The 17,302-nt window shown below is 41.6% G+C and overlaps 1 protein-coding gene across 1 annotated transcript in view; it reads left to right on the top strand.

Moving 5' to 3' along the window:
* The window catches only part of ST8SIA1 (ST8 alpha-N-acetyl-neuraminide alpha-2,8-sialyltransferase 1), a 133,194-nt gene that overhangs the window by 30,501 nt on the left and 85,391 nt on the right, over nt 1-17,302 (top strand). Inside the window, exon 2 of the mRNA XM_068402080.1 lies at nt 8,636-8,780. Within this exon, the coding sequence (XP_068258181.1) occupies nt 8,636-8,780 (145 nt within the window). The remainder of the gene's footprint in view (nt 1-8,635; nt 8,781-17,302) is intronic.

The raw sequence follows: 17,302 nt of genomic DNA, 5'->3' as shown, positions 1-17,302 counted from the left end.
AGCAACTGATCTAGGGGACAGGCTGTCCTGGTTTCAGCTGGAATAGAGTTTGTTTTCTTCCTAGTAGCTGGTATGGTGCTGTGTTTTGGATTTAGTATGAGAACGATGTTGGTAACACACTGATGTTTTAGTTGTTGCTAAGTAGTGCTTACACTAGTCAAGGACTTTTCAGCTTCTCATGCCCTGCCAGCGAGAAGCTGAGAGGGGACACAGCCAGGACAGCTGACCCAAACTGGCCAAAGGGATATTCCATACCATATGACATCACACTCAATATATAAATTAGGGTGAGTTGGCTTGGGGGACCATGGCTCAGGAACTAGCTGAGCATTGGTCAGCGGGTGGTGAGCAATTGTGCTGTGCATCACTTGTTTTGTGTATTCTTTTATTATTGTTACTATTATTCTCTTCCTTTTCTGTCCTATTAAACTGTCTTTATCCTAACCCCTGACTTTTACCTTTTCTTTTTTATTATTATTCTCTCCCCCATCCCACTGGCAGGGGGAGTTAGCGAATGGCTGTGTGGTTGTTTTAGCTGCCTGCTGGGTTAAACCACAACACAGGCCCAGGAGACAGCGCAGCCTGGGCTTCCTGCTAAGCTTCCTAATTTTCAGTAGAGCCATATGTGAAATCTCACATTTAGCAAACCAGAGTGCAGGTTGCAGCTACAGATGGATGTCCCCATCCTGGGAGGCATTGGCAGCAAAAAGAGTGCTAAATAGTTAATCAGTTAAATGTGCTTTGGCCTTGGATGTGGGACGCATAGAATCATAGAATCGTTTCGGTTGGAAAAGACCTTTAAGATCATCGAATCCAACCATTAACCTAGTACTGCCAAGTCCACCACTAAACCATGTCCCTAAGCACCACATCTACACAGCTTTTAAATACCTCCAGGGATGGTGACTTCACCACTTCCCTGGGGAGCCTGTTCCACTGCTTGACAGCCCTTTTGGTGAAGAAATTTTTCCTAATTCAAATCTAAACCTCCCCTGGCACAACTTGGGGCCATTTCCTCTTGTCCTGTCACTTGTTACTTGGAAGAAGAGACTGACACCCACCCCGCTACAACCTCCTTTCAGGTAGTTGTAGAGAGTGATAAGGTCTCCCCTGAGCCTTCTTTTCTCCAGACTAAACAGCCCCAGTTCCCCCAGCCGCTCTTCTTAAGACTTGTTCTCCAGACCCTTCATCAGCTTCGTTGCCTTTCTTTGGACTCTCTCCAGCACCTCAATGTCTTTCTTGTGGTAAGGGGCCAAAAACTGAACACAGTAGTTGACATGCAACCTCACCAGTGCCGAGTACAGGGGGATGATCACTTCCCTAGTCCCTAGGTAGCAGTTCAGGTGACCCCCCTCCTTACTTTTTCAGGAATCGAAAACTATCATTTCATGATTGCTGTGCCCAAGACAGCCTCCAACCATCACATCATCCACAAGTCCTTCTCTGTTCCCAAACAAGAGGTCCAGTAGTGTGCTTTCCCTAGTTGGCTCCCTCACCAGCTGTGTCAGGAAGTTATCTCCCACACACTCCAGGAACCTCCTAGACTGTTTCCTCTCCGCTCTATTGTATTTCCAGCAGACATCCGGTAAGTTGAAGTCCCCCACAAGAACAAGGGCTAGCGATTGTGAGACTTCTCCCAGCTGCTTATAGAATATTTTGTCTGCCTCTTCATTCTGGTTGGGTGGTCTATAACAAACTCCCACCATGACATCTGCCTTGTTGGCTTTCCCCCTGATTCTTACACATAAACACTCAACTCTATTGTCACCATCATTGAGCTCTAGAAAATCAAAACACTCCTTAACATATAGGGCTACGCCACCGCCTCTCCTTCCTTGCCTATCCCTTCTGAAGACTTTATAACCATCCATTGCAGCACTCCAGTTGCGTGAGTCATCCCACCATGTTTCCATGATGGCAACTATATCATAGTTTTCCAGCTGCACAGTGGCTTCCAGCTCCTCCTGTTTGTTGCCCATGCTGCGTGCATTGGTGTAGACACACTGCAGTTGGGCTGTTGATCCCACCACCTTTTTTGGGGAAGAAGCCCTAATTCCTACGTGACCATTCTCAAGCACTTCCATGGTTTCTAATACATCAATTACCCTTGCATCTTTGCTGCCGCATGGGTAATAACAGAGAGATCATTTTGTCCCTGTAGTTGGCAGGGGGTGACTACCCTAGAAATATTATTTCCAGGCTTGGAATATTTAGAGGTGGATTTTGAAAAAGAGACAATAGCCACAGGAATGATGGAAGGAGTTAAAAACTTTGTTCAAAGTGAGAAATTCAGGACTCCCATCTTTTCCACTCATCAGAGGGGAGGTTGAAATTTGAGAAGCCAGGGATCTTGTAAGGGAGGGGAAAAAATAATTTGAAACATCAGCCAAAATCTGAAGTGCCAAAAATTCAAACTCTAAACTGGGTGCACATTTCTTAAAGTCAAGATTTTAACCATTAAGCAACAATTGTGGTTTCTCCTCTGCCACCAAAACTTCTTGCAAAAACATGTGGATGTGTTATTCTTATGGAAACATTACGCTGAAGACCTCATTTAGAGAATTTCAGGATTAGATTTTGAGACTCATGGTATTGGAGGTGGTCAGACCAGTTGTGTTTCAGAGCCAGTATTGATATTAATCCCTGAAGTATTTCTGAAAGGGACGTTAGCCCAAGGTCCCTTAAGTGAGGGGAAATAGGTGTTGGCTTTGTTGAGGAGTCCACGAGGCTATCGGTAGGTCATCCTGACTCTACTGGAGGATACATAGATGGAAGCAATTAAGCCATTGTACTGAAATGGAGATGTGCAAGTCTTCTGTAATGAACCCAAGCGACCACCCATACTCTGGATTTCAGCAGTGCCACAAAACCCTGGTTGTGAGTGAAGGCCTGATGGTTTTGGCTTGACACCAGCTGAAACTCCAAAGGCAGATTAATTTTTTTCTCTGGCTGTTCAGATTAATTTGATCCCAAAGCAAAACATGGGAAGTTGAGGCGAATGTAAACTGCAATGTAAAGAAAAGGAGGCTTATGTTAGACTGAATGCTGCAGTCTTATGCTGTCAGCTCCTGGCTCCATTTTGTAGTCACTGGACGTAGGTTTGCATGATACCAGCTAAATCCAGGCAGCTGAGCAGAGTCTTGACTAAAGCAATTGGTTTGACCAATTATTTTTATCTCAAACTTGAACCTGAACCTCAATCAGGATTTTAATGCTGCCATTAAAGCCAAACTGTAATGAAACAGTAATAAAAGGTTTCATGTTACCATTTTTGAGCAATGGTTGAATCAATGCCTTTGTTCAGCGTGGGGACTGCTGGCACTTGCTGGGACCTGCAGAGCAGCATCAAGCTGTAGCCTCTCCTGTCCTCTCCCCCTCCCGTGCGTGCAGCATCATCCTTCACGGGGCACTGCTCTGCAGACCTGAGTGGGATCCCGTTCAGTGCAAGGTTCAGCAAGTGTGTGTGGGAGATTTGCTATAAAACTGCTATCCCCTTGGGGCAGAAAAAAGGGTGTTGGTAGTGTTACCAGTGTCAGGGCACCAGTAGGCCTTAATAACCCTGTCCGGCTTCACCTGGGACCCTTACCCCCACACCTCATATACTGTGCTATGCCACATACCTTCTGCCCATTGCTCCATTTAAGATCAGGCTTAAGCCTTCAGGCCTCCTTCATGGAGCTGCCCTCCTGTTGCTACTGCCTGAAAAGCAGTTCCCCGTCAACCTGATCTTTTCCTCATTGATGTACTACATCCCCCTTTCATGGGTTTAAAAGGAAACATCTGAGAGGAAGAATTTTGCTCCCCCTCCCTTGCACAGTGCTGGCAGCGTTTACGTGCTTCATGTAGCGCAGCATCACAGGGCAGGCATGGCAAAGAGCTGGAGAAGTGGTGGTGTGCTGGGGAGGCAGGACCTGCTCCATCAGTGGAGGAGAGATAACTAAAGGGCTGTAACCTCCTGGCTGACAATCCATGCTGTGGAATTGCCCATTTCTGCTTTTAGATGTTATATTTGCTGGTTTTAAGCCATTTGGGATGTTTGAACTAGCTACTGAGTCATTATTGGCTGGGACTTGAGTCAAACCAGGGTGAGATTAAGTGTTAACTGTCTGCAAACTGAAATCAAACTGAAAAGTTCAGTAACTTAAGACGAAGAATAAGTAGTTTAGGATTTTTGTGCAAGCTCTTTCACTGACTTTATGTATGAATTTAGGTTTAGACTTTGCAAGGAGGTCTGGCTTCCTCTCTGCTTTTAGGTGGAGGAGGGTGCACCTGTATTAGCCCTTTGGTCAGAAGTGGGCTTTTGAGGCAAATCTCCGATTGTCCCCAGTTACTGCACTTCAGTACTGCACTCAATGTGCTACAGCCGCTCACAGGCTCTTTGTGGAATCACACCAGAGTTAGTCCAGCAAATCCCATGAAAATAAGGTAATGTGGGTGTAGGATCCTTGGCACCAGCGATTTCACTCTGCTTCTTTCCATGTGCAAAGTCAGCTGGTATAACCTCAGCAGAGTATACCGCAGGGATACAGCCAACATCGCAAAACTGCTGCTCAGCTCCCGCCTTGTGCATGTGTTGCTGCTTGAGTTGATGTGCAGAGCCACTTCAGTGCTAATGCTGCCTTGTAGTTAATGACCTGCTTGGTGCCCAATTCTGGCTGAAGTCTGAGAGGCCTGAAGTGAGATTCTCAAAGTAACTTTTCTACTGCTTCTCTCACAAGTGGGGATTTGTTCCTTAAGTGCTCTCAGATCTGAGGGCCTCCAGTGCCTTTTCAATACCAGTGTTCAAGTTGTTTAATTCCTTGCATATACAGGTCTCCTTTGAATCTGAGATAGCTTTGAGTCAAAGGTATATTATATATGTTCTGCGAGTGAAGCAATACTTGCAGTGAATTGAAATCCTTGGCTAAAAGCTGCTGCAGTTTTGCATATTCTGTCATAACGTTTTAGCTGTATGTTTTAAGCAAGCTCAGCAAATCAGTTCAGACTCCCTGATCCTGCAAGATACTCTGCTTTAGGTTCGCCTTTGAATCCGTTCTGCTTTTTAATGCACGTTTTCCTATGGAGCTTTTCTCACTTTGTAATTTTGGGATGTGGATCAGAAAGAGAGACTGAATAATGTGCGACTTTTAATAATTATTCTTTTTGGACAGAAAGCACGTGTGAGTGCATAAGATTTTTGTAATAATACATACAGATGCATACTTGAACTGGCGGCCTGCCTATCTGTGGACCTTCCAGGAGGCACCTACTGCTTTTCATAACAGGTTTATTAATGAAGGATTCAATGGGAACTGGAAGAATGCATTTTTGGGGAGGGGAAAGAGTAGGTACATATATCTAGTCTAGTAGATGAGAGTGGGGGGGGGAATTGTACCAAGAGCTGTTCCTTAGCTTATCAATTTACCCTGGCTAAGGAAAGATTCATTAATATAAAACATTCCCTAGATACTTTACCACTGAGTTATCTGTTATTTTTGTGCTTCTTGCTCAGACCAGACTTCCAGAGAAGGTGTGAGTTGAAGGATTTCACTTTGAAATTTTAATTTTGTTATACAGTTGTATAACAAATAACTATATGTAGAGTTGAGGCTCCAGCTGATCTTGGATTACCTTGTGCTTTCTTGAAAAAGTTGCCATGGGGATAGAAAATACAAAGAAAAGGAGGGGAAAGACAGGCAAAAATTATTTTCATTCCACTTGACAGAGAGAGAGAAATAATTTTCCAAAGGCTTGAGGACAGCCAGAAAAATCTCTACTCTCAAATCTTTTACTTGGAACAATATTCCGCGCCTGTCATAAACTGTTTTGCAAAGGTTATTTGGTGAGAGATTTCAAATTTCCTCTAGTTTTATTTTCATAGTTCTGTGATGAAGGCTTTATTTGGGCATCAGCAGGAGGATGATGTGAAGCCTTCCTGTGGTGGGTATAGGTAGACCCACTAGTGTTTCTAGGAATGGAAATTGCTGCTCTGGTAACACATTGCTCTGTTCTGCTCAGAGGGAGACAAACCCACTCTGCGACAGGCAGTCCAAGGGAAAACAGTTCCAGAATCACAGAACTGCCGACGTGGGAAGGGACCTTGAACAATGACCTGGTCCAACCTTTCATCGGAAATGGAGCCTAGATGAGATTGTCTAGCACCTTGTCCAATTGCATCTTGAAAACCTCCAGCAATGACAACTCTACCACGTCCCTGGGGAAGTTGTTCCAGGGAATGATTGTTCTCACTGTAAAAAATTTCTTATATCAAGATGAAACCTCTCCCAGTGCAACTTGTACCCATTGCCCCTTGTCTTCTCCATGTGGCTTCTTGTGAAGAGAGAGCCTCCATCCTCTTTGTAACTGCCCTTCAATACTGGAAAACTGTGATGAAGTCCCCCTGAGTCTTGTATTTTCCAGGGAGAAAAGGCCTGACTTCTCAAGTCCTTCCTCATAGGGCAGGTTTTCCAGCCCTTTGATCATTGTCGTGGCCCTCCTTTGGACCCTCTCCATCCTGACTGCATCTTTCTTGAATTGTGGGGTCTAGAACTGGATAGTTTTGTCCTAGACTTCATTAATTTGAGGTTGACTTATGCACCCAAGCACAGTGATTTACATCTTTTCCGAAATGCTTATTTATACAGATGGAGGAGTTCAGGTGTGTATGGAGAAAATACGTGGAAACAAGTTAGCGCTCATAGCACTTCAGTCTGAGCAGCAGCATGCACTGTGGTTGTGAGCCTTGTACCCTCACAATGGAAGGTCTGGATATGTGGTGGAGCCTTGTGCTCTGCAGTGCAGCGCTGTAGGGTCAAATGGACAAAATATTGAAATTTTGAGCCATGAAGCACCCTGTCATAAGCTTCTGATTGAGTCTTTGTAAAAGTCACTCACTACTTTGGCTGCCTGTGGGAACAGAGGGGCTGCTCAGCCTGTTACAGGGGGAGAGCTTACCTTGTGGCTCTTCATAGAAGCTGACTCTTGACTTAAAATAAAATATGATATCCAGTTACCTTGCGTAATTTGCTTCCTTTTAACAGTTTGCCTGCATGTCATGTGCAAAGACTACTCTCAGGTCCCTGTTTTAGGAGAGGAAGGGACCTCCTGCCCTCCATCCAGCTTCCCCGTGCCTGCATCCTTGATATCCCTTGAGAGCCTTTCTCCATGCGAGGAAATGTCCCAGGGGCCTGCGGTAGTGGTGGGAGCAGTGCTGCCCTGGAGCTGAACCAGAGCAAATCACTGAACTTCCCCAGCGTGGAAAGCTAACAAATAGCACTGACACCCCTAGGTTTTCTGTTTGCTGTGCAACGTTTTCAAGCTGTTTCCTCTTCTGCTAAGTTTGCAACAAATCCACTCTACGGTTTTCATAAAATTTTCAGTTGAAGTATGTATGGAAAATAGTATTCACACAGTTGCAGAAAACTATTAACTTATGGCAAAATCTATTTTCGATAGGGGAAAATACGATTTTTTAAAAATATCAAGTTTTAGAGAAGAAAAGTGGCTGTAAAGCTTTAAAAAATGCTAAAAAATTTGAATATTTCTGTGAATGACTTCATGGTTTTGAATAAAATCTCCTCTTTCACAGAGGAGAACAGCTATATCAAGCATTTTTGTAGTCACTAATTGATGTTTTTCTGCCTGCCACTTGAAGCTTTTGTGCAGCCACTGGAAATGACATCAGTCTCTTTAGGATTCCCTTTAAAATAAATAAGAAATGTATATAATAATATATTAATATACTGTAATGACATAATTCTGCATGTATATTTTACATACATCTATTATATATAAAAACTAATATGGGCATCACCCTTCCTATAGAGAGCTACTCCCATGAGGGCTTTGGAAAGATAGGATATTCCTGCCCTGCAGATGTCTGGAGCTTTTCATCATTCTGTATTTTAGGATATTAATTGCTGAGTTTGCTGTGATACAGAATTTTTGCTCCATACAACCTTCAATCACCTCACCAGCTCTCAAATTTCTACTCAAGCTGAGTAGTAAGTAGTTTGGGGAAATGAATGTGTAAGAGGATATGCAGTTTCAGCAAGGAAACAAGAAGTATAATATCCACGCTATATCTCTCTCTCTCATACTGGGATGACTCAAGTTGGACTTCAGTTAGAAGTCAGGCTCTAATACTGCTGTGAAGGTAGCACAGGGATATTTAGTAACTGGAGAGAGATGCCAAATTTTTCCATACTTAAGTTATGTAACTATGGGGTTTTAGAAGGCCTGCTCTTCATGAATAAGGTTTGGTACTGAATTTTCATATACCTCGGATTTAATTTTCAAAGGAGCTTCTCTGATTTCTGTATGTGTGGGAGACCAGTTCTTTATTTGTTAGAATGGGTTGTAAAGAATGGAGTTTCTTTTGCTGAATCTTGGTTCTATTTCTGTGCCACTCAAAAGTGAATGGAGGTTTAAATTTTTTACTATCTATTTCTAAGAATTTCTGAAATAAAATCAGTTTTTCTGGTCCTCCTGTAAGTAAAAAAGAGTCACCCATAGTCCATCTGTGGCTGGGAGGATGATTGGCTTGCTTTGGAGCATGTGAGAGTGGCAGGGCCTCAGGTGTGAGGGGTGGTCATTAGAGAAGGCGTGCCAAGGCTCTAATTAATACAGCTCTTTCTCTTTTGGTTGCCTTCACTAGGAAACTGCTGGAAGAATGCTGCGACCCTGGACAGCTCTTTGCTATGACAAAGCTGAACTCCCCGATGGGAAAGAACCTCTGGTTTGATGGGGAATTTTTATATTCTTTCACTATTGACAATGCAACTTACTCTCTCTTCCCACAGGTTAGTAACCTTTTTTTTTCTTTTCACTTTAAGTATTACTATACTAAATGGTAACATGTTACAAATGAGTATAAATAGGCTAAATGCTCGTCAAGAAGTTGTATCTTCATGTCTCAATGCAAAACAGTCTGCTTTTTTACTTCTATGTTCTAAAAATTGTAAAATGTTTGTATGCATGTTAATATTTCCCTGGTCACTTTTCAGGTGTCCACATGTACACGGGGTGAGATTGGGCCACCCATCTTGATTTTTAAAATGCTATGTTCTGGCTATTTTAAGAAGGTGATTTCTGCATTTCGGTCAGTGATCACGCTCACTGGGAGCACGATCTCTCGTCTAGAATTGCTTCAGTTCAGATCTGTTTAGCTAAGACATGACAGTGCTTTGTGTGAAGGTGTCCAAGTTACTTCCAAGTTAATGAAGTTTATTGATGGCAAGCAGTGTGAGCCCAATAACAGAAGCCGACAACTTGCCTTTGTCGATTCTTGCTGTGTTTTGAATATTAGAAGTGGTTTGTTGTTGTTCAGCAAAGGTGTTTTAGGTAAAGTGCAGGGTTTTTGAGCACTGGGAATTTGTAGTACTGATCTAGGCTTCTTGCATTTTTAATTAATATATGAACTGATGTTAAATAATGAGTTTATTATATTGAATCTTGTATGTGGAAGGAGAGATGTTTTATGTGGCTACACATTTAAAGAAAGCCAAACATCTAGATGTATTGATTCATTTACATGTTACTTTAATTTCTCAAATTAAAGGCATAGGTATTTATTAAGCCTCCCAGTCAGTGTTGAGTCATTCACACCGGGCTTTTCATTTGTTGCTGTTTCAGTTAAACATGTAGTAGAGTTCTTACTTGTTAAACTCATCTTGCAAATAAAACATCAAAAAGGTTATTTTTTTTAAAAAAAGTAGTTTCCAGATGTCAACAACAGAGTTATGGCTTCCAATGAGTTTCTTTTAATGGCAAAAGAATGAAGGAAAACTGCAGTGTAGGGAAGAGGAGATGGGAACAGCCACTTTCTGTGTTAAGCCATCATTGGGAGGAGCAGTGTTACAGCTGTGTCTCGTTTAGGCTGCCAGTCCGCTGTCTTGTCACTCAGCTGTGCCTGTTGCAATGAACCGGCTAACGGACCTCTGCCTCCCTTGGGCTGCTCCCCAGCTGCTGTGTCCCTGCAGGCTCAGCAAACAAGTAGATGCTGAAACATGCATGGCGAGTGTTTTTCCTCCAGTACAGCTGGGAAGGGGCTGCCCAGCTGGAGTGAATGTCTCTCCCTGCCTTTGAGACTGGTAGGAAGTTTATGGTGTGTTGCAGAGTAGCAGCTGTAAATCTTTTTTTATGATGATTAGTATGATTTGTTGCTACAATATTGCACTGTTTATTGGAGAAAACTGAAAGCCTTGGCAGAGCTGTGGACTTTGTACCTCACGAAGATATTAGCAGCAACCGCTCAAAATCTGTACATCCTTTCCAACATTTCAGAAAAGCCCCACCCGGGCTGGCATAGGGAGGTCGCTATTTTATGATGAATTTGGGATTTCAGAGTTGGTTTTCTTTGGCTTAAAACCTAGCACTCTGCCTGGCCACAGTGGTGCCCTATCTCCTCTCACAGAAAAGAGCAGAGTACTGGATGGGCTCCTTCAGAGAGGTAAATGCTGGTTAGAGAGGAATCACAGTCTCGGGAACTCCAGTGGTTCCCAGGCTCCAAAGCCCCTATCTTCAAAGTTTATTAGTTGGCCAGATCGAGAATGAGGATCTGGGAAGCCCTGGAGAGACAAACTGCTGAGGGATGACATGAGCTAAGGAGTTGGGACTTTAGTGTCCCTTACGCTTGCCAAGCAGGCTGCGAAGAGGATGGCTAGATGCTGTTGTAGGGGGGGTGGTGGAAAAGGTGAATTTTTATGATGTTCCAACCCTAGAACAATGCTAGAAAGCAGCTCTGGGACCGGTGCCAGAAATGCTGTTCCTTTAATGAATTGACAGGCAGTTCATTTCTTCATTTCTGACAAGTTCTACTCACTACTACTCCTTTTGTTCTTGCAAGTACCACTGCCTCTAACTTGGTGTGTTATTCCTATGTATTTTGCCCAGAGGAATTTTGTAAACCTTTATCACATGAAATTCTGCTAGGCTTAAACGCTTAGGAAGATTTATTTGGAGTAAATTCTTAAACGAAGTATTTTTCTACCTCTCTGTTTCAAGAAAAATACTCACCTAAATTTTTCAGGCTTCTACTTTGAAGAATGGTGTCTATTAGCTTGCTAGCAACTGGCAAGCGATTTTTGTGAAGATGAATATTCCTTTCAAAAGTATCTAGAAACTTAAAACCACTTATAAAATATGGATAATACTCTGAATGCTCAGGGGATGTAACAGGAATGTAAAAGGCCACAGCTATGTTGATATAATGAAGAAAATATTTCCTCTGGAATAAATAAAAAAGGCTCCATCCACATCAATCTGCTGGGCTTAAGCCATTTTGTGGTTGCAGAAGATTTCTCAGTCCTGAACCAGTTATTAACTTATACGATAAAGTAACCAAAACTAAAGAGGAAACTTGCTATGTTTTATGGCATAGAATAAGCTGGCTATGCATGAATGGAGACTTATACACAAAAAATGTAATTATGTCAGAACTTAATATGTAAAATGTCACTTATTTTTTAATATGAACAATACAAAATAGAATATTTTTTCTCCTGAGTAATCTGTAGGTAAAGTTCTTACAGCTGGTTCAACATTTTCGGGTGGAGTGCTTTGCCAATAAAAATGCTATTTCATCAAAATATAAATTTAGTATCGGTTCATTGCTTTTTCAATTTTTCTTTGAAGTGAAAAGGTTAAAAGGTTTTGGTGCTGTTATGACATTTCTTTTTACCATTTTTTGAATGTAATATTTCAACTTTTTTTTTTTTATCGGCTCTGTTGCTATATTTTTTTTCCCGCAGACTTTGCTTGATTATATTCCTCTTCCTTTTATTTTTTTTTAAGTTTTTGATTGTCCAAGGGAGAAATTTTAAAAGAAAAAAGCTTTTATGTGGAAATAGTCATTCAGTGTTTCATTTCCGTTTATGAGAACAAAATTTGAAGTTGCAGAGTTTTGCATGAACCAACAATTCCAGCTGCTGGAAGTGGCTCCTCTTATTCTCCCCCTCTCTCAGTGTCACTTCCCCCTGATTTCTAGAATTAATTTTTTTTGAAACAGAAATAAAATGTTAGACAGACTGCACCATCTTTCCTGTCCTGGAAAGAAACTGCTAGTGGCTCACTGTCAATACCTAATGGTCAGGAGAAGATGCGGGGCAGGACGTGGCTGATCACAGAAGAAGGCCTAGCGTGCAGTAAGAGTGGGCATCCCACCTGCATCTCACCTCCCAACAAGTACTATAGTGGCATTGCCTGGAGCTGTTGTATAATGGAGTATCATTTCAATTAAAATCAGACATTTCTTGAGAGCAGCTTTGTTGTATTACTTGCTGTGATCTACAGCATTATTTCCCACTCTTAGGAGACAAAAACCGTAGAGTCTGCATATAACTGTAGGTGTAGTTTAATATGAACAATGAGAGGTTTTTCCTACTGCGTACCTACTACTTTTCTAAAGCTTTTTATGTAGACTTGAAGTTTCAACATTAGCCAGTAATTTTGATACGTATCTGGGGACACTGAAAGTTCAGAGATGCTGGTGGTCATACTACAGTCTATATCAGTGGCATGGTTGGATAAACCTCTGAATGGCTGGGCAGTTATGTCTCAGATTGGCCACTAAAGGCCATGGGTAACTTGTGAATGTATTTCCACTCCATTGTAGTCCACGTGTTATACAGGAAATGGAACCGTGTGTTGTTGAGTGTTCAGGAGCCCTGTCCCTGATAGGACAGAGACATACACCCTCCTTGCTCTTTAGCCTGGAAGTTTAGCCATGCAACTATGGTCCTGTTGCCTCATATTGAGACACGACAGAAGGCATGACTAGCATTTTCCACCCTATACTGTCTGACTAGAATGGAAGAAACTAGGCTTCCATATATACCCGCAGTAATTTTCTGATGCTATGAGTAAATGTGGTGTAGGCACAAGAATAGCTGGGATGTAACTCAAAACCATGTGAGAGAAACGTGAACTAACACTCATCTGCTTTGGAGTTAGAGAATAAAACAAGCCCTAATTTCAAATGTTTTCTGAAATAATTTTACACTCCTTCCTGTCTTTTTCTCAGAGTTTCAAAAGCAAGTTTCAGACTATCTTTACCATTAGGGGAAAAAACCCTCACCCCAGTATTTAGGTGTTTATGCAAATAATTGTTTTTTGTTGTTTGTTGGCAAAAGCTTATAGCAAGCAAGAACTGAGGTGAATTTCTAAGGTCTCCTTTCCCCTTCCCAAAAAGGTTAAAGAAATATTTAAATCAAGTGGAACTTTTCACTCTGCCATGTAAAGTATTATTTTGGAGGGTAGAGGGAGAATAAACTTCAAAAGAAATTTAAAATGTTTAACTTTTTAATTTGACAAAATAACTCATTGAAAAATTTTCTGGTTTTATTGTATTTCACCTGAAGCAGTTAGGCACATTTGGTACCAGTAAATTATTTCTTATTACTAAAATATGATTCCCCAGCTGCTCCAAATCCCTTCTAAAGTTTCACCTGCAAAATGCTGTCAGCTAGAAGAATGGCTACTTGCAATGAGCTTCTCATGAATAGTCATCACAAATGGTGTTTGAGAAATCCAAAGTAAATAGCTTTAAGCTACAAATAAATTTGGGAAAGCTGGCAGCTGTTTCTGGATACCTTGTGATCAGGAGAAAGGCAGTATTTTTCAAATTATTAATTAGAGTTTAAATTCTTGTCCTTCATATAAAGGCAGGGAAAAAAGTTAATTCCTCTACATGTAAGTATAAGGTGGAGGCATTCTCTGACATTTTCTGGGTTATCGGGGTGAATGTTGTATTGGGTAACAGTGAATGATTTTATGATTGTGCTGTGTGATTTGTGGGTTTTGTTCAGGGTACCTGTTAGATTCTGGGAGCTTGTTTAACTTTTCTTGGTTGCTCACAACATTCCTCATTTGGCCAGAGATTTTATCATGTCCTTTTCTGATGCTGGTACTTGTGCTGTGTCAAAGCAAATTCCCTAGCCTTGTAGTTAAAGCCTGCAGCTAGTAGAATAATTTGTAATTATTTCAGGGAAATAATTCAGATTTTGAAAGGGAGTTTGGTGTAGAGTCTGTGGGCTTTTCCCCTTTTTTCATGATGAGGATTACAGGAAAAACATACTTATCCTGAGGAAAAAAAAATGTCAGTTTGATTCAAGTAAAAGGTGAGGTCTATGAGCAGCAAGTATCGGGAAGGGTTAGGTGGGAGCACAACTGCTGCTCAGACATAGGGTGGAATGTGAAGCTACAGCTGTATAAGGAATGTGAAACCCATTAAGAGGACAATGTTAACTTGCTTAGGGCAAATGATATGTGTTGTTTGGACTGATTTTGGACCCAGGTGATCCAACAATTGTGTATAGAATGGGAAACCGCCTGAAGTGAAGTGGGTTAGGATTTGATGGCCTGCAGTGTTGCCAGGAGGCATGAATTACTGCCTTTGGTGTTGACTTTGGAAGCGCTCTGTTAATTTTTGCTACCAATCTAACTTACTGAAGTACTCTGTTCTCAGTAAAGCTCTGTAATTAATAGCTGCTTCGAGAAATACATTGAAATATTGGCTGTCATATGTGTCCTGATTTTTTTTTTCTTGATGTCTTAGGTAGGGGCATGAAGTGCCTGCAGACCTAACTTTTATTGAGCAACTCTTATGTTTACTTCCATTAATTCTACTGTCTAAACAGTACCTCCTTGACTTCTTTTGAGTCGTATTTAATTAGGACTTGAGGGACTTTCTTGGTGCTGTCCCTTTTATTTTCTTCCTTTTTTTCCTTTCCAAGCATACTCTAGTACAAACTATGTTCTTGATTGGAGCTACATATATTTATTCAAAATTGTTATTGCAAACATGGAAAACATATTGTATACTAAAAGGCAAAGGGGTAGTTATATCTTATAAAGTGACATCTGCATGTTAGGAATACAATTAAAAAGAGATCTTCTGAATTATTCGAGCAATTGCATCATATAGTGCCTTTCACAAGCTAGGATATAAAATACTACCTGTAGAGACATGACAAATTGTGCTCTTTTGGAGCATGACTCTTCCCTTCAGTCCTGGATAATCTCTAGCCATTGGCATCAGGGTGATTGAGATCAAAAATCTGGCTTAATATTTAGTTAAGCGAAACCCTACCCTCACTTTGATTGAATACTGACTAATTAAGAACTGTGTAATTGGACCATTTTGTGCAGCCTGTTAGCAAAGCTGGGATAGGGCATCATCTGTTCTATCTGGTCAGTTAAGCAAAAGCCATAGTCTGTCTGAAACTACTCCATATAGACAAGATGCAGACATGCCTGATGGTGAAAATCAAGTTTATGATAAAAAGACTGAGATGCAATGTGTATATTTAAAGTAATTAACTAGCGAATGGGTAACATGCTCTTGTGAAAGTGAGTTAAAACAGACCAAGGAGTGGCTTTCCATCCCTGTTGATCATCAGATTTGTGCTTTGTCTCTCTGGCCTTGCTAAAATGTCTTCAGCCAAGCCATTTAGCCAGGCTGTCTTTGGTGAGCCTGGTTTTCTGGAGTTTATCTGCAATAATGCACATGCCAAATTGGCTTTATCTCAGTCAGTGCAAATACATAAATAGATGCTGACCTTTCCAAATGTGACAGAGAGGAAGGGAAGGACTAGATCTGGCTGCGAAGTGTCAGTTTGGCCCACAGGCAAAGAAAGAGGAACGGCTGCCCTAACTCGGCATTTCTGTTTCAAATACAAAGTGACTGAGCGTCAATTGCTGTCTTTTGTAGGTTACACAAGAGCTGATCTGAGCACACACCAGTGCCTTTGCCAGGCAGATCGTCATGCCCTTGGGCATTAAAAAAAAAAACCCACAGATCAATCCCACCTCTGTTTGGGATTTTGGGGATATGAGGATGTGGAAGAGCAAATGTGGTCCAGCTTCTGCGTTGTTATAGATACTGAGCAGTACAAAAAACAGTGCAAAACCCTGTGGGATTGTTATGGAGCCCACCTAAGACAGGAGGGACGTGGGGTGTTTTCAAGAGGATAATTCAGCCGTGAGGGTGTTGCAACTTGGCGTGATTTTATATTTGGAAAACCCTCCGAAGAGCATATTTATTAATTTCTGTTGGTACCCACGACTGTACCATTACTGCCTGGTAAAATGTAAGCCTGGGCGTGGAGCAGCTGCTGAGCGTGCAGAGGCCACGGCAGGGCTGGAAACACAGGCAAGGCTGAGAGATGTGGCGGTGGTGTGCCGTCCCAGGGGGGGACGGAGGGGACACTGTGGAAGGGCTTCTGCTGGCAGGGGCAGGGAGGATCTCGCGGCAGTGTGCGCTAGCGCGCATTTCCGCTCATTAGCTGCGCAGCCGGGATTTTCCACCTCAAGTAACATTTTTCACGGTACCTGGAAGTCACAACTACAGATGTTATGCTGTGGGATTGTAAAGTACAGAGAAAAAAGGCTGTTCTGAACCCAAAAAGGAAATGGGCAGCGTGGGCAAAGACAGCTGGAGGGGCTGTACTACTTCTCTGGGAATTTTATGGGCTTTTTAGTCGATGTTCATGTGCTTTACGGGGACATAAACTTGCTGCTTTATAAGCAAGAAATGTTGTAAGCTGAAGAATAATTAAAGGAAGTGGTCACAGATGTGAAGCTCTAGGAAGAATGAACTTCTGATGGCTACAAGTAACTACAGGGCATACGAGCTGCCTGGCTGAGGGTATAAAAATAGAAATAAGAGTTGGTTCTAATCTGCCCAAAGGCAACACAGTTAGATTTGTTTGGTTTATTGTAGCTTTATATAACTGATAAAATGCTAAAAGGAGATCCTTTCTCCATGCAGGGGTTTTTCTGGCAGTGAATTTGTCTATATACCAAGACTTCCACCTACAGGTGCAATGAGACCTTTGCTTCTTTGGAAGTCAATGTGTATCTTGAATAAGCTTTATCTTTTATATCCTGACCACCTGTTAGCCTTTCTTATTATTTATGAATTGTATTTTTAAAAGTCATCTTGTTCAGTTTATAGACTTTTTTACTGTAGATGTGACTATATACTTGAATTATTCAGTGATCAGATTGCATTACATTAATTTGCTGCATTCAGTAGTTAGGTTTTTTGGTGAAATAGTTCTAAAATAGGCTTGATACCAGAACTGTCTTATTTGAGGCTTAGGCTTGATTGCATTTCATGCCTGGCACTTATCACCTGGCAGAAGAATGAGTAGAAATTGATTAAATATTACATACTTCTATTTTTCATACAGTTGTTGGGTTTCTTGATATGGCTCATGTAAATTGTACTGGAGTGTGGCAGGATATCAGATTACGTTCAGAAAGTATTTCACCTGCAGCAAAGACATAGCCCCCCTCTTCTTCTAGGTATTCCTAAATATGG

This window comes from Nyctibius grandis, chromosome 5 (genome assembly GCF_013368605.1).
Source record: "Nyctibius grandis isolate bNycGra1 chromosome 5, bNycGra1.pri, whole genome shotgun sequence".
NCBI lineage: Eukaryota > Metazoa > Chordata > Aves > Nyctibiiformes > Nyctibiidae > Nyctibius > Nyctibius grandis.
The sequence above is the reverse complement of the archived record's forward strand: the minus strand, read 5'-3'. Positions and strand labels throughout refer to the sequence as shown.